Genomic DNA, 26,023 nt, shown 5'->3' with positions numbered 1-26,023 from the left:
ACTGCTAGTTCACCTTCCCACTACCATCCCATTTTCTACCTTATTTTATTCCATCATTTTAGAGACAGGTATTTTTACTTAGGGTATTTGTTAGCCCTCATGATGACAGCTGAGAACCCCACACTGCTCAGTGTGCTTCAACACCTCTCCAAAAGTTAAACTACTTAGGCAACATTATCTTTATTTTACAGATAGGGTGTACAGATGGAGAAAGATCTGAGTGATATTTGAAAAGCATTTAGAAAGTTTAGAGGGCTCAACTTTCAGACTCTTAATTAACAGAACTTGGAGCCTAAGTAATTTCATTGTTTTTGACATTGTCGCTCTAAGTTATATGCCAAAAGAAGTTGTGTGAGAAGTCAGAATGTGATTAAGTAGAGAACTGAACCAGGATCTCCCAAGCTAAGAAAGCACAGAATAGAATGTTCAAGTCACCAATATGACCAAAACATACTTTATTGAAAGAACAAGATTCATGGACAGGAGAATTATGTTTACAAGAAAATCCAGCAGTAAAGAAAAACCTGATTACTATTGAAATTAACTCATCATCAAGTTTCATATTTTTTGTTAAGGTTCTGAATAATTACATATCCACATCATATAGAAATATTAACATAGTCGTTTAATATTTCCGTAATAATCAGATGTACCTGCAGAGTCTGCACTCACGGTAATGCTTGTATATTCAATAGTTTCTTCACGGATTCCTTATACTGAGACATGTTATTTTCTGTTTCACCTTCATTTTTAAGAGCAATTACAGAGTTTCTGTAACTCTTAACCACTTCAGATGCAAGAAGCTCTTCCTTAGTTACATTACTGACATTCTCTGAGGCTTTTATTCGAAGTAGTGTATCCAAGGCATTTTTCTGAGAGCAGCTATTTTCCCAGATATACTCTTCCATGTCTTCCTCAGTCTTCTCGCTCTCCCACATCTCAGTTTTCTGAAAAAAAAAAAAAAAAAAAAAAAAAAAAACAAAAAAACACAACCCATTGTCTTAAAAACTACTCAAGACTGAAACAAAGCTACAATAATTTGAATAAACCTATCTCTCATACCAATTTGCTTTAAAAATCACTTTTGTTGTGGAAGATTTTTCCCTCCTTTAAAGTCCAAGGCTTGTAACTCAAGCCTCAAACAGAGTTCAAAAGGTGCCTGTATGCCATACATTTTCTGTGCAGAATGAGTTTCTTTCCTCCCACTTACCAAGTTCTTTACTTATCTGGCAAATATAACTAGACAAGTCAGAATGGGAAGAAAAGCTTATGGACTATACATAATGAATAACAAAAAACCTTGTAAAAGTAATAATTTTAAAAAACCCTAAGTGCTCAAGCTTTGGAAGTAGTCACCTAGCTATTATGTTCCTAGCGTATGATTTTGGTATGTTTACATTGGCTATAAGATGCGAAGTGAGACAGCTCATACCAAGTACCCTATGATGAGAGAGAGCAATCCTTCACCATTGAGAAATGTTTTAATTGTGACTCATAAGGAAAAGCACCACCAATTAATCCATTTCCTCTTCCTGCAAAACAAATTGCTCCTCAAAAGAATCTCTATCCACAAGGTGCTAATTTTTACCTAACTGGTGTTGCAAGATTAGACAAGATCAAAAGTTAAACACAGACAGAAGACATCATCCCAGTGCCTGTAAATACTTGGCTTCTTTGTAAATTTTGTATTTGAATACTTTGCCAATGCAGCAGGCCTTCCTCTAGCTTCACAGACTGTTTAAGGGATATTTCAAATGTTATAAACTGCTATTTTTGTATAATTAATTTTTATTGTACTTTTGTAAATATATATGCTTCAGATATATTTGTATTTTTATATATTCATATGTATATTTATAATTATTTAGTACTTCACTGATGTAAACAATACATAGCATCCTTATATTATTTCAACTATATAAAAATCACAATTTGAAGTATTTTTGGTGGTCATGTTTTTCTTACAATTGTTGTAGAAATAATGTCTAAATAAAACTTATATTTCTCTGGGAGTAAGTTCAAAGAAACATTATAGTAAAGCATTTACATCATATGGATTTTTTTTTTCCTTTAATCCCTTGCCAGAAAGGGCTCTTCAGTAAACTTTTAGCTATGCTGAGCAGAATCCAAATAAACCTGGCAATCATGGGAGGGCTGGGTTTTTGTTTTGGTTTTTTGGTTTGGTTTTTTTTTGGGGGGTGGGGGGGGTGGTGCTGGTTTTTCGTTTGTTTATTTTACAGTATTCTGTCCACTAGTCAACAAGGTTGCTGCAGTCAAACCATAATATTTAATAACCTTTAATTAAGACCCAAGACTATTTTTTTTCCCCTACAACCCTGTGTGCTTAGGTCTGTCTATCTGAATTTAAAAATACTTTAACAAATGCTGCATCCTGCACCTGGTGAATGGAATGCCTTCTCTTTTAAATCTCTTGAGTCCAAATGTTTAGTCAGAAACAGTGATTAACACTGCTAAAAGGCTCATATGACTGACATTAAAACCTGGACACAAGACAACACAGAAGTAAAAGAACTTCATTCAGTTGGGGGGGGGGGGGGGGGGGGGGGGGGGAGACAGACATACTGTAGCCTGTATTGCTAAAACAGGAGCAGAACAAGTGGGTATAGTAAAGTATTCCTTGTATGTTTGAAAAATACTACAGTTCAATGTGGAGATTTACATAGTTTTAAATTAACGACATCATCCTGTTTTAAATATCCCTTGTTTATCTGCATAATGGCTATCCAAGACATTTTTAAACTAAACTCCAAAAGAATTTTAAAGCAAAAGGTTCTCTCACAGGGATAGGGTTTCTCAGGAGTAAGGGAATATGGGTATCTCCCCTGGTCACTCCCTGGACCAAACTCATGTCTGAAGTTCAAACAAAAGATCACTGTGAGGCTTTTAAACACCTTTAAGTTATAGCTGAGACAACAAGAACAAATTACAGTTATTACATTTATCTCTTCAGGAAAATCCTTTTCTGCACACATTTACTTACAGGATTTTAGAGATGCACGCTGATAAACAGATAAAGATTTCCCTATCTCTTTTGAGCTATACAGAGCAAGAAGATTTTAAAGGAGGCCAAGGAAACTTTTCTTGGAATCCTTCCCAGCAGAATGGTGTGTCAAAATGGATTTTAACATAAAATCTGTCTTCTGGTGGGGAGGGAGGCAGGAAGGGATTTGACAGTAGGGGGAGATTTCAAAATCCATTCCTCAGCCCTGCTACAAGAAGCCAGTATCCATTGCTGCAATGTTGGTGGCCATGCCTCAAAATGAAAAGTTATCCTGCTGTACACAGGTCCAGACATACATCACAAACAGGAAACTGAACAGAAACCAGATTTTTGCAAACTGACTGTATTGAGTGAAACTTAAATACCTTTCCAACCAGATTTATTGCAAGAGAAAAAGTGAATCTGGAATTATGTTTTCATTTTAAAAAGCATCCTAGATAGACAAGCATCCATGAATTCTGAATAGTGCAAATGTTACAAGTATTGTAGCGTCAGGTTAAAGTGTTATGAAGAAAACTAATGAGACAATGAAAGAAACTTCAGAAATGAGGTCTTTATCACTCGGAGTTTTGTTAGTTGATTATTTTTGTCCCCTGCAAATTTAAAATGTTAGTAAACACTGCAGTAAGAGTCTTACAAATGAGAATAAAACCATGAAAACTGGAATACAAGTGTGGCATTGCTTAACACTTTTCTAGAATCCCCACTTAGTGAATGAGGTTAAAAATCAAGAATGTATGTTTCTTCAGTGACTTCACTAAAAATGACTGCTTCATTCTATCACACATAAGACACAATCTCAGTAAGTATTAACCAGCCTGGCTGAAGGGGGCGGGGCAGAAATCACCAGAAAACATATAAAGTCAAAGGACATAAACCTTATTACTAAAGAAGAGGCACAAAAGAGTGATTGTTTGTTTTTGTGGGTTTGTTTTTTTTGGGGTTTTTTTTGGTTTTTTTTGTTTGTTTTTTTTTTTTTTTTTTTTACACCTCCTACTGCAAATACATAGAATTATTTTTTTAATGCTATGAACAGAATAAGGACTTGTTTCTATGCAAATCTTTTATGCGACAGCTTAAGCCAGTATTTTGGGAGATTCACAAGCCTTTACAGTGCTTAATCTGAAGTGCTGACACAGTGTAAGTACCAAAATAGTGCACTGGCCAGTGAAATTGCTTTTTACGTAAAAGTCATTAACAAAAAGCTTCAATATATATTGTACCCTTAAGCACAGAAAAAAAGGAAAGCATTTAATCATAATCATTTTTCTTGGGTTTTTTGCCAGTTTAACTTTCATAATTTTGCTGTCACACCCAGGATTAGAATTGTCAGTTCTCTGGTGGGTTTTTTGGGGCAGACATTTTAACTAAAATTTGTAAGTGGCACACAGAAATCTTCAAGGCAATTAAAAACATGATTCATGTTAGTCAATTTTCTTGTCAATGGTTTGAACAGTTAAAAATTTAATGTTGTTTAGCAAAGACCAAGTATTTTAGTGGGATTTTTTTTTTTGAGGGGAAGGAAAGTTCTTTAAGTTGCAAGTCAAATTTCAAACTCTGTATAGCCTGGAATAAATAGACCTATTTCTTAGTACTGCATTGAAATAAAAGATACTCTGAGTGGTACAATAATCACAGGTTTTCAGGTAATAAAGGACAGCTATGCTAGCATTTTCCAAATTATTTGGTACCTTCAAGCCAAAGAGAAGTTGCCAAAACAATTACGCACTTATCTCTTTGGATATATTACACCTTTGAACTGTACTATTTAGTTAGCAACTTAAATATCAACATAAATTCATAAATAGGCAAAACATATTTGTATCTGATGAGATTGGATACAAAAAATTTTAATTGCTTGGTGATGCAGAATAGGTTAAAATACATTCTTCTGAATGAACAGAACATTATTGTCTAGGAGACGGCAATGGCACAGGGCAGATAAGAGCTCTAGAGCGTCAAGGAAAATCAGGAGAAAGATTGTGAGGACTAAACATTCCAGTAAGGTACAAATGTAAAACAGAAAAGAAGAACAAGCAGAGAAGAAAGAAAAGAACTTTGCCTCAAAAAATAATATTGGATGTAAGAGATGCTCTCATACTTAATGATACTCACAGGCTTAATCTCTGGTTCTGTTACTAACTTAAGAGTCCTCAGCAGTCACCATCATCTAGATCACCTCTTTCAAAAATGAGGACAACACCTAATTTCTCTGGGCTGAAGTGGCTGCATGTATTTTCTGGAAAATCCAGGCTTCTGAAAGGGTCATTTGAAAGGTATTTAGCTAACTCAGTTTGTTTTCTGAATGCCAATCAGATAAGATTCTGATGTCATCAAGAAAGATCAGTGATATTAAGGATCCAAATCTTTGATGATTTTCTGTTCACTGTGTTAGTATCTATGCCCCATAAGACTTCATTTCACTCCAACATTTAGACTGAAAATTAAACAGCTGTAAAAATTATATTTATGCATTAAAAAGGAGCCGTGTTTCTCCAGCAAGTAGAAACATAGGGCTTAAACACAAGGCAAAAAGCCTACTATAGTCTGAAATAGTACAAAGACAATTTTTAATTCAACCTTTTGCCTGAATGCTCATCCTTTGTGGTTCCAAGCAAGAGGTGCAAAAATAGTTTAACCTTCTTTCACTGCAACACACGTTTCCTGCCAGCAAATCTCTTTCCTTCGATTTTAAATGTTTTAATTCAGATCTTCAGAGAAAGTTTATTAAATTTAACATCTACCATGCCACTTAGTTTTATGTTTTCTGACTCACATTAATGATGAAGACTGGTGAGTACGCAATGAAATGTAATACATACTTCAAAACAAAGTATACATTACAACATTTAGAGATCACCCTTACTTCAGCCCCAGTTTGCATTAATGACATACTGAGAAAGAACACTATTGCAGGAAGGGCACAATTATATCACACTTTCTTATTCTAAGATCTCAAAGTCAGGAGATTTACACTAAACAGTCTTCAGTCATACTAAATGGTGCCCAGAGCTCTAAATCTGTCTCTCCCAGGTACATGCTCTAATTACTAGGTATGGCCCTCCTTTTCATTTCATTGGATCTTGAATTTTCTTCTGCCCAGGGAGAGTGTTTCAGCAAGACTTAAGAGTGTCTCCCTCTATGTCCCATTTTAATCCTACAACCCATGTGTCTTAACATCCTGAGTGTTCAGAACATGAAGTTAAAGTATACTTTTGAAACCTAAGTAGCCAGAGACCTGCCTAAGTTTCCAAAGTTGTCTCATATGCTTTCACATATTTTAGGCAGAATTACAAGGTAAACTCCTACTATAAAAACTGCAAAATTCTACTGTTAATAAGTTCTACTGGCACAACCTGAAGTGATAAAAATTATGCTTACTTGTAATGGCTTAAAATGACTGTCGATGGAAAAAAAGACAATACAATTTAAGTGCTAACTGAAGTGTAGAGAAAAGCTATACAAATACAAAAATAGAAAATGCAAGGACAACTTTTCACTAATCTTTCAAGATCTCAGCTGTGTAATGCAGAATTATATCCTCCACTCTCCATCATCTTGCATTTGTTTATGTTGAAAATCATGTGGAATTGGAGCAAGGAAAATTGCTGCACCTTTTTGTAGTCTTGCCTGGTTTAAAACAACTGCAAGTTATTTCCTCCTCACCCTATCTTTTTCAGATTCCTCCCCTTTATAATGACTATAAATGTTTTTCCTTACTGGAAAATTAACTTCCTGCTCCACTTGCTTTTCCTTCCTGCTTTCAACTCATAACAGAACTTTACTTTTTAGTGATAAACTATTAATCCAAGCTGAGTGTGAAGAAATCAGTTTATGATCTTTTTAACCACTTGAGGGCAGCAAACTCTTACTCTTTAAAACCCACTTACTACCATAAAAATACATTCAGGTTTAATGAGATATTACAGCATTCAAGAAGTACCATCGTTTAAAGGTAGGAGAAATAAAACTGATTGAGCTGGGTTTAACAATCTACCTAGTATATCTCACCCCTTTGATTAATTCAATCCAGGCACAATCCTGGAGGATAATTTGAAAGGAATCACAGAAGTCCAAAGAAGGTAAGTTCAATTCTTACGAGATGGTGCTAGTCAGATATCTACTGAATACATTCTAAAAGCTAATAAAACACAAATATTTGATTAATAACCTGAAAACTATTAAACAGGAGGCAAAAGATCTCCAAGTATTTTAAAATAAGAAAATAAATAAACATTAAGTTTTAAAATCTGAATGTTTTAAAGATAATTGAACTCATGGGCCTGATATGTATCTGCATTTATCAAAACTAAGGTGCCAAATGCATCAGTCTGGGACCTTAAGGTACACTTCTTGCTTCTTATACATCTCTGTAAGTAACAAAGACTACAACTAAATTGAGCTCTCCATTAGGTTTAGGCAACCTCATTAGCCAATGTGTAATTCAAATAGGCTGAACCAAGAACACAATATGCAGACCCCTAATTAATACTGCTCCCACTGTTCAGACCCATCTCAAGAAACAGCATGCTGTCTTACCAAGCAACTACTATCAATCCACCAATACGCTGCGAATATTCTGAACAGCTTCCCCATAGCTGTCGTGCTTTACAGTGTGTGTCTCATTTGAACCTGTGATAACAGAGGATGAATTCATGTTTTCTCCTCTCTTCCTTCACTTCTGCTAGTAAAACAAACAAGCAATTTTTTTTTTTTCTGCCAGAAAATAACAAGCACTATAGATTCCCCTTGCCAAAAGCAAGGGTAGCATTATCCGCTATGGGAATGCATTCTAGAGGACGAAAGAAAATAATCACATTTCTTTCTTCAAAATAAAGGGGGTTTATTTGTTTAAATACAGATCAAATACCAATTGGTAACACTGGACTGTGTTTTGGTAAATTCTAACACAATCCCGAAAGGTCCTGAGCACCCTCAGCTTTTGCAGGATTTTGCATGGTCAAGTCCATTAATGGCATTTCTGTGTGAACACCAGAAGACAGGAAAGACCATACAGTTTCAAATGCAGTACTACTTTTAACTACCAATTCATAGCGGTTATGTAGCCCAAAAGCTACCCAGTAGTATCCCACTTCTACAAGTAATCAAATAGCTTCAGCTACTCTCCCCATTCCCAAGTCATAAATGTACCTTTTTGCACTCCTGCCACCTTTGTCAGCTGCTTCATCTTAACTCTTTATTCTGACCATCTATCAACAGTCTGACAATTCTTTTCCCCTGTCCCTCCCTCCCACAGTGTGGAAACTGCTTCCTCCTCTAACACTCACAAAACCAAAACAAAACAGCCATTCATTTACTCCCTCCACAAAAAACCCCCCAAATTTAAAAAAAAAAAAAAAATCAGGTAAAGTTGTTCCTTCCTTTCAATTCCTTCCCTTTTTCTTATTTCCCCATGCATTCAAAAAAGGGAGCACACACATGATTATAAAAAACACCTGAACTTCTCTGAAAGTTCCTCTACACCAGGTTCAATCCTCCATCATATCTTTAAAGCCTTTCACAATTTGGCTAGTCTTCTTGTATCATCCATTGATTGCCAGCAGGTTAGAGGAGACAAAAATGCTAGTCAGTGCATTAACCTATCAACATGCTTCCCTTGCTTTGGCTATGGTACCTCTCAGAAACCAGTTTGCCAAATTTGATTTGGATAACCTTTTATTCATTTATTTAAATGGAAACAAACTCTCTTCCCCACGTTGCAGCCCAAGAAAGAAATCCATTCTTAACAATATATTGAGAGCCTTAAGGCAGAAGAATACCTGTACCAATTGTTGGTAATCCCCCCCCTTTCCTTTCATATTTTGTCTGCACACACTTGTTGCAAATTTCAACTGTAACTCCATTACAACAAGGATTCTTGCAAACTAATTCCACCTGAGCCTTCTAATAGCAATGGAATCAGTGAGCTGTGGATGCCCTAGGTTTTTACTGAAGCCAAGACTGGAAAAGCATACAAGAAAATTTGTAATACAGAGACTACTGTTGACACAGTGATAAATTTTGTCTTCTAAGCATGCATATAAAGAGACAGACAAGCCAGAATTAAACTCTTCATACTCATTACTCTAAGAATAACTTCCTGCTGGAAATGCATCTCTACACAATGGAGCTTCATAGCACATAGTTCACTACATACCCAACAAAACTACAAAGAACAGTCATTCTTTTAAAAAGGTTTCAGATTGCTAAACTACTTGGATGCTATAGTTCATAACTGTAATAAAAGAATTAGGCCATCACTGGCAATTAAGATAATTGCACTTGAAATTACATTTCCTGATGCATATCTGCATACAATTTTTCCTTTTATATATTCATAAGCTTGCTGGTTCACAAAATTCAGTAATCCAGTTATTAACATAAGTTATAGTTTATAATTTATTAACATAAATTATAGAGATATTAGGTAAAGTATTCAGGATTGAGGGCAAAATTTGCTTGCAGCCAGCTCTCCCTTCACGTAGCAAGAATGGAACACTGCCCTCATCTTTTTATTGAATTCCATCATGCACATGCATGAAAACACAGTGTGGCACTACTCTCCTGGGAAAGTCATCAAATCTTGCAATTAGTTCTGTAAACAAGATTGATGTTACTGTCTACATGGAAGGCCAGTCCCTGTCTATCCCCCTCCAATATTAAAGTTTGTACAAATTAAAATAAACCACATGTTGTTTGCTTATGGTTTACAAAACGTATCCAAACTATCTTTCAGCAAGTTATTAAAAGGCATTACCATTGATCATGGGGGGGGGGGGGGGGGGGGGGGGGAACAACACACGACAACAACAACAACCAAGAAAACCCAACGTGTCACAAAACAAAACGTGTCACAAAAATAAAAAAACATGTCTCAGGAGACCATTAATTTTTCATGGAAATCAAAGACAATTACAACTGATTGATGAACTCATCAAATATTAACATGGAAGTTGAAAGGTAATAAAAGGGCAAGAGACTTCTGCATATTCAGTACACAGTGAACACTCACGTAGCAGTATCGTATAGCCCTGTCTTCCATCACTAAGTAATGCTAGAGCAAAGGACAGATGTGGTGTTCGTCTGGAATTAATAAAGTGGGCAGTGTCTAGCTCTCTTGGCATTGCTTAATACCAGAAACTGATCTGTCATTAATTTTTGTAATGCACTGTTATGCTGTTGGGGAGAAAAATATCCATGTGTACAAAGCACTTTAAATCTGAAGTAAATGTATCTTTTAAGATGTTAATATAAGCTGAATTGGATTTGATGCACTCTACAATTACAAAACATATCCTTCAAGGCAACTTCCAGTGAAAGGAAAATACAGCTCATCCTCTTTATTATGTTTTTTATGTCATCACTGCAGTGATCAAAATCAAGAACACTGAAATTCATGAAAATGCTAAATATGGAGATTTAATTTAAATACTATAGAACAATTGAAAACAGTAAGTGTGAATTTTGGTAGCTAATCAGCTACAGCTTATTTAAAAGAGTACACCTATGAAAATATACTGATGATGAAGGCTTTCACTGTCTGTCTCAACCAATGTGACTAATAACATATTACATTTAAACAAAGTTAAGTTATTCAAAGTATAACTATGGGTTTTCAACAATAATTTCGTTTCAGACTGCTAACTTGTTTTCTGTAAAAAATGGCTGTAAAATTGTTGAAGGCAATACTTATAACCGACACAATTAGCCACAAAAATACAGGAGACGAGTCTGAAGAATTTACTGTAAGAGAAAGATCTGTGGTCTAAAGATATCTTATTATATTTAGAAGACTACTTAAGAATTGTAGTAAATTATCAATAAATTGGAAAAGTATCTTCAATACATTTACATTGGTTATTTCACATATATAACCATTTAACAAAACGAACTACTGGGAAAAATTCCAAATACACCATATCCTGAACGATTATAGAAAAGTTCACATTACACTTGCTTTGGTAGAATTATTTATCTAAAGTTACAATAATTTAATATATTTTTCAGGACACTAACTCTGATGCAATGAAATCCTAAAACTAACAGAAGGTGGGGAGGATGTCCCTTTTCTGAGCAAAAGGGAGCTCAGAAAAGCAGCCTAAGTCCTCACTTCTTCCAGATTGAGGCAAGATTTGAGCGCGTTTAAGAAGCAGAATACTTCCAAATTACAGCCATGGTTTACCACAGCCCAGGAACAGCCTAAGAGAAGACAATTTCTAAGTAATAGATAGGAGTTTGGAATCAGGCAAAATGTAGATACTGTGCTGTACATTAGTTTTCATAGCTTTAAAGCCAGTAACACGCCCCTCTGCTTTTTTGGAATAGACTTGTTTTCATCTTTAAACATAGTCACTGTTAAAAATGCATAGATAACAGGTGATAATCACAGAGTACACCATTTCTCTGGGTGCGCTCAATTCATATTTGAATACTGTGCGTAGGCAGCCCAGCATGCTGCCAAACTAAAGGTACGTTTAGGAATCCTGAGAATTAAGGTGTTTTCTGCTAGGCTCAGGGTCAGTTTTAGGCTCATTGTTGTGAGAAACAAAGTATTGGGGAAGAATCTCTTATTAAGGTAAAACACTAGAGAACTTCTGAAAAGAGGCAAACTATGTATACAAACAACAGATTAGCACTTGTGAAGTTAAGAAATGCACGCTAAGTTGACTGGTGAATCGGATTCAAGCATAAGCAACTTATCTTGGTTGAATTTGGAAAAAAGTGAGGTAGAAGAAGAAAAGAATTTAAGATAATTCATTTTAAGCTGTGCACAGTCATGGAATTTTTTTATAAGTTACGAGAGAGCGCGTGAGCACACGTGCGTTAGAGAGCGCGAGTTATTCACAGTTGCTTACCCAAGATTCATGGTACAAAACCGTGAGGAGATGTATGCCATAATCATAGTTCTGTCTTCTTAGTGGACACCTGAAAATTCATAAACAAAGCTAGTCTTTTTGAAATCAAGCCACTGTAATATCCTTTTGAATAAAATGTTAAACTTACCATCAAAATTTCTAATTTGTAATGTAGAGAATCTTAGGGAAATGCGAGTTTCATTCACATGCATTTCTGAATTACACACAATCAAGAATAATATCATGAAAGCATGAGTATTAAGAACATGGAAGAATGGGCATCTGCAAGTTAGTAGGAAAATGTACATAATGCAAGAATTTACAGATCTTCAGGAAACGTTAAAAACTTCTTTGCCCTCCGTGCCAAAGTGGAATCCAACATACTTTAGTCTGAACTCCCTTAAAACCTTATTTTTTTTTTTCCCTCCAGACCTGAAGGGACGAGGATGACTGGTGAAAACAGCCATGAAATACAGTTCAGAACAGAACATCTAGCCAACAATTTAACAAGAAAAGTTTAAGTCAATGTCACTGTAAGTCAAAACAGGATCACCAGTAAAATCTGTTGCGATAAGACACAGTCCTGCAAAATCAGTGTATTTCTTAAAACTAGTCATCAAAACCTTCTGCTGAGAATTTAATGACAGAATCTCTTCCTCATGCTGATCACCCACAACCTCTCGTCTCTTTCTCACACTCACCTCTTCCTGCAGGCTCCTTCACCCTCCTTTCTGATACAGAACAAACTGAATCATGCGAGACTACATCCGAGACACTCTACTCATCTGAATGACTATGAACTATGACTATTCTAGCAAATAAACTTTAAAAAGGACTCAAGCTTTTGACTCGTATTTCTCTCACAGTGAAAAAGCCTAAGTTTAAAAGTAATCTAAATACCAGTCTGGAAAATCCTGTATTAAAGAAATGGATACTGCTCAGAGCTTAGGCCTTAGAATTTACTAAAAATGAAGTGAAATATCAACAGGCACAGTAAGAGTTTCTTCTGGAACAGAGCATGAGACCATTCACAGATGCTCCTTTCAGCTATCCTAATGTTTTAGCCACAAAATAAGTCTTGCTAGGGAAATGAAAACTGTTGGTAGCACAAGTGGTCCCAGTAAACTACCCAGATTTCCAAGTCTAGGTGAAAAAGATATGCACAATTTTATCCATTTTTTATTTATTTTATGTAGAAATAAAATGGTATTTCCTACCAAAGGACAGGAAATTCAAGAGGAGATAAAAACATGCAAACAGAAGAGACTACCGGTAATGTTTTTCCTGAAACATTTCCTGAATGTTTTCACTGAAAGCAGTTGTGAATTAAAGTGTCTTGTTAATTCAGGAATACATATGTATTCTCCTTAAGCTCTTCAGAATTCAACACAGAAAACACGTTTCTCCCACGCAGCCTCCTGAATATAACTGTAAATAACTCCAGTGATTCATTTATATCTAGAACATCAAAACATTGAGAAATGTCTGGTCACCAATGTCCCCATTTTCCTTGCCTGAAACTCTTCAGATCATTGTTAAAACTAACAGAACCCATTTGGGAAACATTACAACTACTTTAAAATAAATGAGACTTCTAAATACAGAGCTTCATTAACTAGCAATATTTAAAAAATATTAGGTTTGACCTTATGTGATTTGTCCATTACAATTTTAACAGTTAATAACAGGTGTACTAGTATGTTTATCTTAATTATATTTTAGCCTTAAAAATGTAATAATTTACTAAGACAATAATTGATATTACTGGAAGACACCCAGCCCTTTCTATACTGTGTCCATTGCTACAGGCATTTTTTTTTTCCTTTCTTGTAACTGTACCTGTCTGTTGTAATTGTGAGCACATCTGTATCCTTACAGTACCGTTCTCCTACAAGTTTAATGAGCTTCTTCTTTGCATGGTCATCCAAATTCAGGTTAGAAAGTTTAACCTTCAAGTACAAGAGAAAACACCTTTAATTACTTGGATAAATCCAATCTCTGCACCCTGAAAATATTTTGAGATAGTTAGGCACATCTTTTATCAAGAATTAAAAGGATAGCTATTAAGTATGTGTTTGCAGAATTTCTTCTGATTGTATCACATGTCAAAAGTCTTAACACAAGGCAAGTATAATCTGAATATTCGAACAATAAATTTCTTTTCATCCAAATACCAGAGGGGTAGGGGGAGAATATTTCTACTCAAACTTTTTTTCAGAGGAAAAAACAGCTGTCAGTTTAGTTTGTAGCTGTATTTCATATTCACATGTACTTCATATAGAAAAATAAATTTTTTTTTTTATTTTTTTTTTTCAAATACAGATCAGTAAGGTTCATACTAAGATATATCAAAGACATTTATGAAAAGCATCCAAAAGAGGAGGAAAGACATCAATTCAAGAGACATCAAATCAGAATTCTCAAAGTCATTACTGGGAGATTAATAGAAATACGCAAAGATGCACACAGGTAACAATATAATGGACCAGAACTACCCAATCTCACATAATTGATCAAACAATAGTGTGAATGGCTTGTCTTCTGTTTCAATACCAGAAAACCCATGAACATAAGATATACAACAAAAAACTAGTATTTATTTAAAAAAAAAAAACAACCCAAGAAGTTAGTCTGAAGCTAGTTTCTATATGCAATAACAAGTATGAAAAGTAAAGCAAGCTGGTTTTAGCCATCTGTTTACACAATAGCAAATAAGAATGCTGTGAACCTTAACAGTCTAAAGATATATGGTGTTGGAAACATAGATTTCTATTAAGTGAGAGTTGCTGAGGAATATTAAAAACATGAAGACATAATAGTAGTCTCTTACTAATTTGTCCACTGTTTGTTTTTCCTCTATATTTTTTCTACTGTGTCATTGCTGTACTAAAGAACTGTTCAAAAATCAAGAAATCTGCATCAGAAAAACTAACAAAAGTTGAAGGACTAAAAGAAATTAGAAGCTCCAATATATATCAGGAAAAAAAGTACTACCTGAAAAGAAAAACCCCTACTACTAAAAATAGAAAACTGAAGTACTAAACCTAAATATGACAAGGGAGAAGACAACAGGGTTTCAATACTGAAACTTCTGATCTTGAAAAATAACCCTAACATTTACTGCTCCATAGATTATATGAAAAATAGCTCCTTTTAAGGAATTACATGCTCATTTACTATGCATGGCTGTAATACTGGTGAGCAGGAGCTCACCTAACTTTGTCCCTAGCTCACATTTTGTCAAGTCTAATTCCAACAGACTTAGGTACATCCAGTCTTTAAGGCTACGGTCAAGCTGCAAAAAAAAAAGCTCTATTCTTAGTGCGGCCTAAAATGAACATGAACAATCACTTTTGAAGTCACGACACTTCCGAGGTCCCCACACACAGCAACCCCTTCTAAAGGGTCAAGGCTACCTTAGCATACAGTGCCCTTCCATACAGTGCAGCCACATAGCCTTCAATCAGTGACAAAAAAAAAAAAAAAGAAGCTATGAGAAGCTGGGCCTGCCCCAGCTTTACTGAGAAGTTGCATCTAAGCCGAGGCACCCAGCCTTGGCCTCTGCCTGAGCCACAACGCAGCTATGTCTGTGCCTAGCCATGGCCCACACTGACCCAACCCTGATGCACATCCTTGACTTCCTGGCTTGACCTCACCTGCTGCATCACTATGGATTGGCTTGACAATCACCAGACTGTTGACTGATCCTAGTTACTGTCACCAGACCTAATCCTGATCCACTTACTTGTCTTCCCCCTTTGGCCTCCAACTTGCCTTCTCGTTATGAACTTGTCAGGTGATTACTGGGCTATTAGATGGACAAGGTTATTTTTACCAGACCTGTCCTGCTCACCTTGCTCAGACAGTAGCTGCACCCTTTTGGAGAGGTCACTGCCCCTGGCTCCCTTACTGCCCCTGGATCACCTTCCCTTACAGAACAGCCTGCCCTCACTGCTGCCTGGCAATGCTCACCCAAATTCATGAGAAACACCTTTGTGTAAAACATATTTGCTTAACACTGTTTCTCTAACACTCACAGAAAGAAAGAATGCTCCAAACTCTAAAGGGTTTCAGACACAACTTTCTGGCAAGCATACAACTGCCAGTGCACGTAGCACTTTATGACCGTGACTATCTAAACTTAATGGGATACTCCAGCCCAGATGTCCAGCTCCAGCATTAGCTTGCTTTAACCAACAATGTAAAACAATTTCATTGAGTAGTACTTTTTGCACTGTCTTAAATGGATGGTGTTATCATAATTGTATCATGCTGCCTTCATACACCGTGATCATCTGAAATTTACTGTTAGAGAGCTATGATTTTATTCCACGTGACTTGCTTTTCCTATAAAAACTAAAAAGCTATCTGGTCTGTTTCCTATATTACAGGATCATAAAAATTATGTTGCTCTTACTAATCCAAAGCCACTTTAAAATGACAAATATTTATATGGCTACTTGCTTCAAAATGGGATAGCAATTGGACAGCTTATAGTTGTTAGCTGGAATGCTGCAGACTATTTTATGTTGAATTTTAGAAAAGTTAAAGCTCCAAAAAGAACAGCAGTTGATTTTAAAAAAAAAAGTCTCATTTTACATCCTGTAGTACTATGTTGTCTGGCACAATGTGGACAATTCCACTTGGAAATAGACTAGGATAAATGTGATGACAAGAAATACTGGCATTAGGGTACAAGAGATGAAAAATTAGCATCTCCAGTGTGACACCGGTAGAAAAAAAGCCCAATTTTTTAATTAATATTAAAAAGGTTTAACTTTTAAACAATATTTAAAAAAGGAAATCTTATCATGAAGATCCACCAGAGAGTTTATCATAGTCTGTAACACAGCACACAGTAAATGCTCTCTCATTGATACGAACTCAACCACCATCGACCCAGTGCCATCTGCTTTCACCTTTAAATCTTCTCTTCCCCCTCCCTAGGCAGATTTTGTTGTCAGAGGATTAATCAGAGAAAGAATTTAGCAATGAAGTCTGGGATCAGAACACTAGTAACTGAAAAAGCATATGGATAATTGTTCCGTTTTTGTCTCCCCCTCCAACTCCTCCTTTTTTTAATATACATGCATAATACACATCCACATAATGCCTTGCAAGTACCAAGGCCAGTTAACATTAATGGACAGATTCAGATAGGATAATACAGACATGCTTATTTGTGTATCATTTTTAATTATCCTCTCCACTGCAGCATAGCTGACCCCTAGTCCAACAGCTTGTGTCTCAACAGCCACATCTAACAGAAGACATTTATATCTCATAATGTTTTACATGATTTAGAAAGCAAGAAATTTACATACACTCACCACCTGCTGTTTTTACTGGGAGGAGATTCAAGGCTGTTTGAGCAGCCGAGCTCTTCCGCCTACCTGTCACACCATGCTCAGCACTGATCTGCAAATGTCAGTATTACTCTGTCCAAGACAACTGAATATGGGCGCAAGGGGGTTCCAATGAGTGCCTCCTCCTGCACACATTCACAACCCAGCATGAAGTCAGGGGCTTCTATTCTCACAGATACACTCTATTTCCTTTTATTTCTAATGCATACAAATTTGTGAAAGCTTGCTCTTAACCAGGGATCTGAATTAGGAGACAAAAGGCTAATCTCTAGTATGCAATGACTACAAGGGGATGGTGAAGTTACTGCTAACAGTGGTGCGAAATGCATATTTAAGTCAATGACAGACCAAATTAAATTTCAGCCCTAAAGGTTTTACAATGTAAAGGGAAAGTGGAGACTCCTACAGACAAAAGGAACTACTACCATTCAAAGTTGCCATGATTAGATGTTTATAGGTGTTACAAGCATGTGGTATCATGCAGTATTTTAACTTCTATACTGACAGAGTAAGAATGCAACTACCACTGACCCCACTGCTGCTGCTGCTCTTAAGATAGGTTCAAATCTCATCTCAAAAGCCATGTTCAAAAGCCACGGCACAATCCCAACTTTACTACTATGAGGACAGGCAAGCACTGGAATAGGTTGTCCAGAGAGGTTGTGCAATCTCCAGCCCTGAAGGTTTTCAAGGCCCAACTGGATAAAGTCCGAAGTAACCTGGTCTGATCTCATACCTACCTTACTTTGAGCAGAAGGTCAGACTGGAAAAATCCTGAGTTCCCTACCAACCTCAAGTATACCATGGCCCTATAATCAGAAGGCTACTGCATACATACCCTACTGCATACGCACTGATGCCTGGAGGCCTACCAACTCAATACTTTATTAATAGTGCTGCATTCATATGACCTTGTGCACTTCTTTCAATACTTGTGCACTTCTAGGGTCTATAAATTAGCAATGAGAGAGTCTAAGCAAGACACTGAGTACAAAGGCACTTACAGCCTTTTCTAGAAGTAGATTCTTCAGAAGGTACACTATTTTGTTTATATCAGAGCTTAGTCTTCATTTATAACTACATATCCATAACCTCACAACCTCAGTTCTAACATGGTGCAATATACTTAAGGAAATCCACTGCTTTTTATTCAGACATTCAGTAAATGACTTCTCTCATTTCCTTACAGCATATCATACTTGCACATGTTTTTAGAAGAAAGCCAAGCATTTGGGTTTTTGAAATAAAGGCTGTTTACCAAAAATACTACTTACTCTTAAAGTCACCACTCTTGCTTTGGGATTACGAACAGATGTCCCTGCAGAAACATAATCTACTGTTTCAATTTCAATAGGAAAATGCTGTTCACATTTCTCATCACTGTCCAAAGCACTTGGCCATTCAGTGCAGAAATCTGTATGATAAAGAGAAAACACTCCAAGTAATATCTGTTGTTTTGTTTTTTTGTGGGTTTTTTTTAAATTTATTGCTATATATCTTTTTAAAAGTACTATTTATAGAAACCATACTCGTTCAGATAATGGCAGGCTCTCTGCTAGACTTGCTCCAGTATGTCAATGTCTTTCTTTGTACTGGGTTCCCCAAAACAGGATACAGTACTCCAGGTGCAGTCTCACAATTGCCAAACAGAATCATAGAATGGTTTGGGCTGGAAGGGACCTTCAAAGATCACCTAGTGCAACCACCCTGCCATGGGCAGGGACAGCTTTCACTAGATCAGGCTGCTCAAAGCCCCGTCCAACCTGACCTGGAATACTTCCAATGATGGGGCATCCACAGCTTCTCTGGGTAAGCTCGTCCAGTGTCTCACCACCCTTGTCATAAAAAATGTCTTCCTTATGTCCAGTCTAAGTATCTGCTCTCTTCCAGTTTAAAACTGTTGCCCCTTGTCCTGTCACTATGGGCCCAGATGCTCCCCATCTGTCTTATAAGCCCCCTTTATATATCGAAAGGTGACAATAAGGTCGCCTAAGAGCCTTCTCTCTCCAGGCTGAACAACCCCAACTTTCTCAGCCTTTCTTCACAGGAGAGGTGTTCCAGCCCTCTGGTCATTTGTGTGGCCCTCCTCTAACAGGTCCATGTCTGTCTTGTACTGGGGACCCCAGAACTGGATGCGGTACTCAATAGAGGGGAAAGAACTAATTTCCTGAATGTGGTGGCTACACTCTTGTTAATACAACCCAGTATGCAGTTAGCCTTCCTTTGCCACAAGGGCACACTGCTGACTCATGTTCAACTTTCAAATACCCACCAGGCACCACATGGCCTTTTCTGCAAAGCTTCTTTCTAGCTGTTTGCCCCCGACCCCATCCCCCTGGCCTGTACTGCTGCACGGGTTATTCCATCCCAGATGCAGGACTTTGCAGTTGCCTTTGTTTAATTTCATGAGGGTCCTTGCAGCGGATTTTTTCCTGCCTGTTGACATCCCTCTGAATGGCAGCTCTGCTCTCCAGTGTATCACTTGTTCCCCCCCAATTCATTATTATCTGAAGACCTGCTGAGGTTGTACCCTCTACCATTACCCAGGCTGTTATAAAGCATGTTTTTGCATGTTTGGAAATGGCTTCCAGGAAGGTTTGCTTCATGATCTTCCAGGGAATGTAGTGAAGCTGACTGACCTGCAGTTCCCTGCATCTTCTTTCTTGCCCTTCTTGACGATGGTCTGGCAAAAATCTCCTGTTCCTCCTGGGTAGTCTTTACCTGCTTCCACTTTCTGTGTACTTCCTTTTTGCATCTCAGGTCACTCAGGAGTTCCCTGCACACCCGTGCTGTCCTTCTGCCGTACTTGCCCAACTTTCTGCACACTGGAATGGACCATTCTTGCTCTTATAAGGAGGCTGAACTTAAACATCCACCAGCTCTCGTGGGCCACTTTGCTACCCAGGAGAGTACTCCGTGAGATCTGCCAAGCAGATTCCTGAATAAACCAAAAGCACTCTCCTGAAGTCCAGGCTCTAGTTCCACTGTCTGTCTTGCTCACTTCTCTTGGGATTTTAAACACCACAGTTTTATGACCACTGTTATCAAGGATGCCCCTAACCTTCACATACTTGACCAGTTCTTCCTTGTTTCTGAACAACAAATCCAACACAGCATGCCTCCTGGTCAACTCATTGATCATCTGCATCGAGAAATTGCCTTCAATACACTACTTGCATTCCTCACTTCTCTCAAGATCTTAAACTCCACAATCTTCTTTTCACAACCAAGGCTGCCAGCAACCTTGACATCTCCAACTGTTCTTCCATACTTGCAGGTAGCACATGCAACACAGCACCTTCCCATGGACAGTTTGTCCAGCATCTGCATCGAGAAATTATTTGCAAGACACTCCAGAAATCTCCTAGATTGCTTCCATCCCATCCTGTCACCCTTCCAGCAGATGTTGAGATGGCTGCAGTTCCCCATGAATACCAAAGCTTGCAGTTGTAAGGCTTTTTTCAGCTGTTCATCTGCTTCCTCTTCTTAACCAGGCAGTCTGTGGCAGATGTCCACCAACACAACCTTTTCAGCTTCCCCTGTGATCCCTACTCTTAAACTCTCAACCAGCTTGCTACACATCTCAGCAAAGCTCTGCATCTGAGCTGTTCTTTAGGGTACAGGTCAGCTCCTCCTCTGCATCATCCGTGCCTGCACCTCAGTCATGTAAGCTTTCTCTCTGCATTTCTGTGACTCCTCAGACTTCTAATTCCACCCATTTCCTACGCTGCATGCATTCATATACAGGCAACTAAAGACAGGCCTCTTACCTCTTACCATACAGGCTGAGGGGAGACCTTGTCACTCTCTACAATTTCCTGAAAGGAGGTTGTAGCGAGGTGGGTGTCAGTCTCTTCTCCCAAGTAACAAGTGATAGGACAAGAGCAAATGGCCTCAAGTTGTGCCGGGGAGGTTTAGATTGGATATTGGGAAAAATTTCTTCACTGAAAGGGTTGTAAAGCATTGGAACAGGCTGCCCAGGGAAGTGGTTGAGTCACCATCCCTGGAGGTATTTAAAAGACGTGTAGATGTGGTGCTTAGGGACGTGGTTTAGTGGTGGACTTGGCAGTGTTAGGTTAACAGTTGGACTCAATGATCTTAAGGGTCTTTTCCAACCTAAACGATTCTATGATTCTACCTCCTCCCTGTCCCCTCGTGCCTCCACTTCTCTTTGGGCTAAACTCCTCATTAGGTTCTCCTTATTGGCTTGCTGGCTGGCAGAGATGCTCTTGGTCTTCATTAGATCCTGTATCTCCCCAGCAGACTTTGCTCTCACAGAGGTTTTCATTTCTTACTAGCATTTATTTTTAAATGCGTGCCAGAATGGCTACTGATTAAACCCTGGTTTAATCATAGATAATCTTCTGAGAACTGAGTCACATTCATCACTCATCTTCTTTAAGACACTAACCTATAAATTCTCCAGTACCAGCAGGGCCTAACAGAAAGGTAAAATTAAAGCCTTACTGGTGTGCTGAAAACCTCCCAAGACATATCTCCCTACCACCTGTATGACTCAATGCAGCAACAAGAAAGCATACAATCCTAGCCAAAGCCTGACAAATAACCACCTTCATGTCTCACCTTCTACTTCATCACACACATTTACATTTTGCATTGTCTTAAAACTCCAAGAGATGGTTTTTAATAACAGAAAAAAGAAAAAAACCCCTCACCTTTAAGAGCTGCACAGTGTTTCTTAATTGCAGGAGGAGTAAGATGCAAAAAATTGGGAATCTGAAACAGACATATTGAGTTACCAAAATAATAGCTTTTTGTCGGTTCATAAATAAAGGGGCATTACTGAAATCTGATTACACTTTTAACATTTGTTAAGGTAGTACAATACGCTTAATAAAATATTTAGATAAGAAGACTCTTCAAGTCTGATTCAGAAAAAGACTTAAGTTAAGCCCCATTACAAAAGTCACAGGTATGATAATCCTAAAAAAGTCTCCCGATTTGGTTCATTTGTTACTTACATTTGTATTTGTTACCATTTAATTTAGAAATTAAGTAGAATATTATCCTATTTAATAATAGAAAACAGTATCCAATATAAATATTCCAATCAAAGCAGTGCAGTCTTAGTGAATAATAATTTTAAAAGTTACCACACACTGATGGTGTCTTACCTTTATAAGTTCTAAGTTGCCTTCTTTTGGTGGGGGTACTCCTCTCTTCACTGGGTAGCCCATTCGAATTGGGAGAGGCACAGAGGCAGGTTTAAATGCAGCTGCTGTTGGATAAACACTGCTCCAGTCCTGATCAACAGCCATCCTCTCAGTTCTGGGAGGTGCATGCTAAGAAATTGAAAAATATAGAAGTTTGATGGGAGATATGCTGTTTTGTAAGACAAAGCAGGAGCAACACACACAACAAGTTATTTCAGGAATAAATTCCCACAGCTAGAAATTTAAAGACACCTTTACATCAGAAGTTAGTGCTCATTTGTACAGGAATTTTTAAAAGACAGCCTCTCAAAGCTTGGCCTTTCCCAGTCTTCAATTGCATTTTATTTCAGAGATGTTAGAAAGAAGAACTTACCATCTTCTTGCATTGTGATAAATCAGCAGGGGGAGGAAGGGGAATCAAACCAGTATTTAACTGCAAACTCTATTTCCTAAAGTGCCTAAGCATTTGGTGGGGGGCAAGAAAATGAGTTTTAAAGTTCTGGAATTCTGAAAGTCTGAACAAGTTCATATTAAAAGAAATAGATATTAGTAACTCTGAAATTACTTGCTATAGAAATTCCAGTACAGGAATGAGGTATTACTATATTGCAGAAATAGCTTATATCCTCCAATAACTGACCAAGGTTTCAGTCAAATGCTCTTAAAAAAAAAAAAAATAATCAAGTCACACTTTCTTTTCCCAAAACCTTAATTTTTCATTTATAAAGGTAAAAGACAAATGAATATATGCAGTCAGCTGGTCTGACTGCTTTGGTGTATCATTTGGTGTATCATTAAATCTGCTCTTGGAAGTTAAACAAAAATTTAATACATGCCAGGTCCACTTTTGCTATTTGCCTTTAAAAATTATAACACATAACATACTACTTTTGAAATTTATGTGTGGAATAAATAAGAAAATTCTCAGTGATTAAATGTTCAGATATCAGTTTTAATTCTCCTGTGCAAGAACAACTTCACTTATGCACAGTATCAGATTTTTTTAATTACACCAGAAAGCAACCACTACAAATCCTATAAACTCATAATGACAATAATATTAAAATGTCTGTTTTAATTTTAAATGCAATTTTAAGTTACTTTTAAGACCTGCAGTGCATGATGTCAACAGAAGCTAACTGTTAGCTTGTTATTGTTAATGTTTTTGCCTTTATGAGAACACAGACTGAAAACAGCTGGGAGATTAAAGAAGCTAGGTGCTGGTTCTGGAATAGTCACAGTGCATTGTTTCACCAGATTTTGACTGCAGAAGGGGTTCCTGTACAAACTGTTAAAGACATATAGCTTAGAAAGCTTTTTCAAACACCTCTGAGTTAACTGCAAATAATTTCAGTACTTACTGATCTTATGAACTGTGGTGAACTTCTTCTCCTTACTGAAGCTGAAAGAAAAATAAACATTTTTCAATACAAACTGTCACATAGTTTTGTGGGAAAAAAACCACAGCATAATCCTGTATGCTCTCTTTTCTTTTACAAAGGCAATATACACTAATACTTCCCAGTCTTTACATGGAAGAAGGGGAAGATCAGATACTCATACTGCAGATTACTCATTTATTTTTTGAAACTTAAGATAAAAAAAGCTTGGAAGCCATTTCGTCTGGGTCTATCTTAGAAACACGTTAACAATAATGTGTGGTTACATGCCTAAATGCATTTTGCTAGCATCATTTATTCCAGCTTGATGTAGGAGGAAAGAAAAATGAAATGAGTTAAAGTACACTTTTGCCTTCATAACTGTGCTTCCTTTTCTCTTTCCCACACAGCTGTTAAGTCACAAATCGCTCTCCACCAGCAGTACAAGACAGCTAAACCTAACAGTTCACTATTACCAAAAGGAGAATTCCATGGCTCCATCCCTTCCTTCTGACAGCACATCTTCACACACTGTTCTGTGCCACTCTCAAGCTCATCTAACCTCTGTATAAACAGTTAGCACAACGAAGTGTTTTTGTTCTTGAGCTAGGGATGAGGAACAAACTGATGAGTTTGTTTTCTGCCATTTTACCATGTTGATCTGGCTTACTGAGCAGTCCCAGAGAAGATGCAAAAGAAAGTGAAAGAGTTTACTCCCTTTTAGCAGGCCTGAGCCATCATTTGGTTCAACTTTTTAGCCAGCTGACTTCAGTCAGAGCTGTGGTAAGGGACTCATAGGTATGCATGAAGACACCAAATACCACTAGATTTTCAATCTAAACAGAGATCTTCACTTTCTTGTCTTCATTTCCTCCCCCTCCTCAAACTCTAATTTAATCACTTTCAAACCCCCCCCCCCAAAAAAAAAAAACCAACACCAAAACAATGCAGTCTTTATAATAGTCAGACAAATGAAGGTGAATCTGATGACATTTATTTTCAAGTATCCTGTTTGAGCTTGGGGTTTTTTTGTTTGTTTGTTTTTAATTGTTGCCACATTATGATACAGTATATATTTAGCAAAAAACATTGAATGGTATTTAGGAGTGGATGTTTGGGTTCTGTTTGACTCATTCATTTGTTTTACAACCATACCCCACATAAGCCTTGGAAAAACTTGTGAATTTCATAGTTCTTTTGTTTTCCTTAGATAAGTATGTTATGGATCCAATTCTGTTCTTCCTCTTCTTGCTATACAAAAAATTAAACTCAAGAACACATAGAGGGCTCTGCAACAGCTAATACACAGCATTCTTTTATCCTTTGATCTGCCATTTTTGTGGTGCTTTCACAAACAGACACACTTCATTCGTACCAATTTTATTATTTCTGTTACAAACATCTACAATTTCAGGTCAGGACACCTTTTACTCCTGCCATGGGCCGCAATATCAGACATCACTTAAAGGCCCTTTCAGCAACCTAGCCTGCTCCTGAATCTGTAGATGACAAACGCCCACCTAGCCTTCAGAAAAATGTTGGCACAACCCTGACCAAGTTTCCATTTGCACTCGGAACAGCCTGAACAGATCAGCCTGAGGCCAGGCACGACATCAAATGTTTAACATGAGTACACATCGCTTAGGAAAGGACGAAATTCTCATTACCTAAAACCAGTCAATGCACAGCAAGCCCACTGTACCACTGTAATCCCAAGCTGAAAATCTGTCTAGCAAACACCAATTTACTCACTTCTTTCCTCATACTATTCACAGTATTTACTCTGCTAAAATCTGTATCCTACACCGCAAACATTTTTTTTTTCATTATTTTTACCAAAACCTCTCCAACAAACAGTTGCAAAACATCTTTTTCAGAGCCGCCTGAAGCCGGGAAGGGAGGAGGGACACGAGCCTGAGCTCCCCGCCCGCTCCCAGGCCACCCCAGCCCGGAGCCAGGCGCAGCCCGAGCCCCCGCACGGCTGCACGCCTGCCCCCGCCACCACCGCAGAGCGGGCCGGGCCGCCCTCACCTTCCCTCTGCTGGCCTTCCCTGCTGTTCACCGCAGGCACGGAGGAGGAAGCCGCGCCCGCGAAGAGACGCGCCACCACGACCCTCCCGCAGCAGCGGGAGAGCACGGCCCAGCAACCCGCACCGGCCAGCACCGCCCCACTGACGGGCGCCATTTTCGAGACCTGCCTCAATCAACCCACCCGCAGGACGGAAGC

General features: G+C 37.8%; 1 protein-coding gene across 1 annotated transcript; it reads right to left on the bottom strand.

Moving 5' to 3' along the window:
- Nucleotides 1-178: 178 nt before the first annotated feature.
- MRPS35 (mitochondrial ribosomal protein S35) lies at nucleotides 179-26,023 on the bottom strand. Its single transcript, XM_075508092.1, has 8 exons — nucleotides 25,828-26,023; nucleotides 23,779-23,819; nucleotides 22,379-22,546; nucleotides 21,920-21,980; nucleotides 18,518-18,657; nucleotides 13,717-13,826; nucleotides 11,878-11,947; nucleotides 179-947 (listed from the first exon to the last, which is right to left on the bottom strand). The coding sequence occupies exons 1-8, from the start codon at nucleotides 25,979-25,981 to the stop codon at nucleotides 669-671; spliced, it is 1,023 nt and encodes a 340-aa protein (XP_075364207.1). The 5' UTR covers nucleotides 25,982-26,023; the 3' UTR covers nucleotides 179-668.

Source organism: Mycteria americana, chromosome 1, assembly GCF_035582795.1.
Source record: "Mycteria americana isolate JAX WOST 10 ecotype Jacksonville Zoo and Gardens chromosome 1, USCA_MyAme_1.0, whole genome shotgun sequence".
Lineage (NCBI taxonomy): Eukaryota > Metazoa > Chordata > Aves > Ciconiiformes > Ciconiidae > Mycteria > Mycteria americana.
The sequence above is the reverse complement of the archived record's forward strand: the minus strand, read 5'-3'. Positions and strand labels throughout refer to the sequence as shown.

Coding starts and splice junctions, on each gene's coding strand:
- MRPS35 (XM_075508092.1), bottom strand. CDS start 25,981: ATGGCGCCCGTCAGTGGGGCGGTGCTGGCCGGTGCGGGTTGCTGGGCC. Junction 21,981..22,378: donor GCAACTTAGAACTTATAAAG/GTAAGACACCAT, acceptor TGTCTGTTTCAG/ATTCCCAATTTTTTGCATCT. Junction 18,658..21,919: donor ACACTGTGCAGCTCTTAAAG/GTGAGGGGTTTT, acceptor TTTATCATACAG/ATTTCTGCACTGAATGGCCA.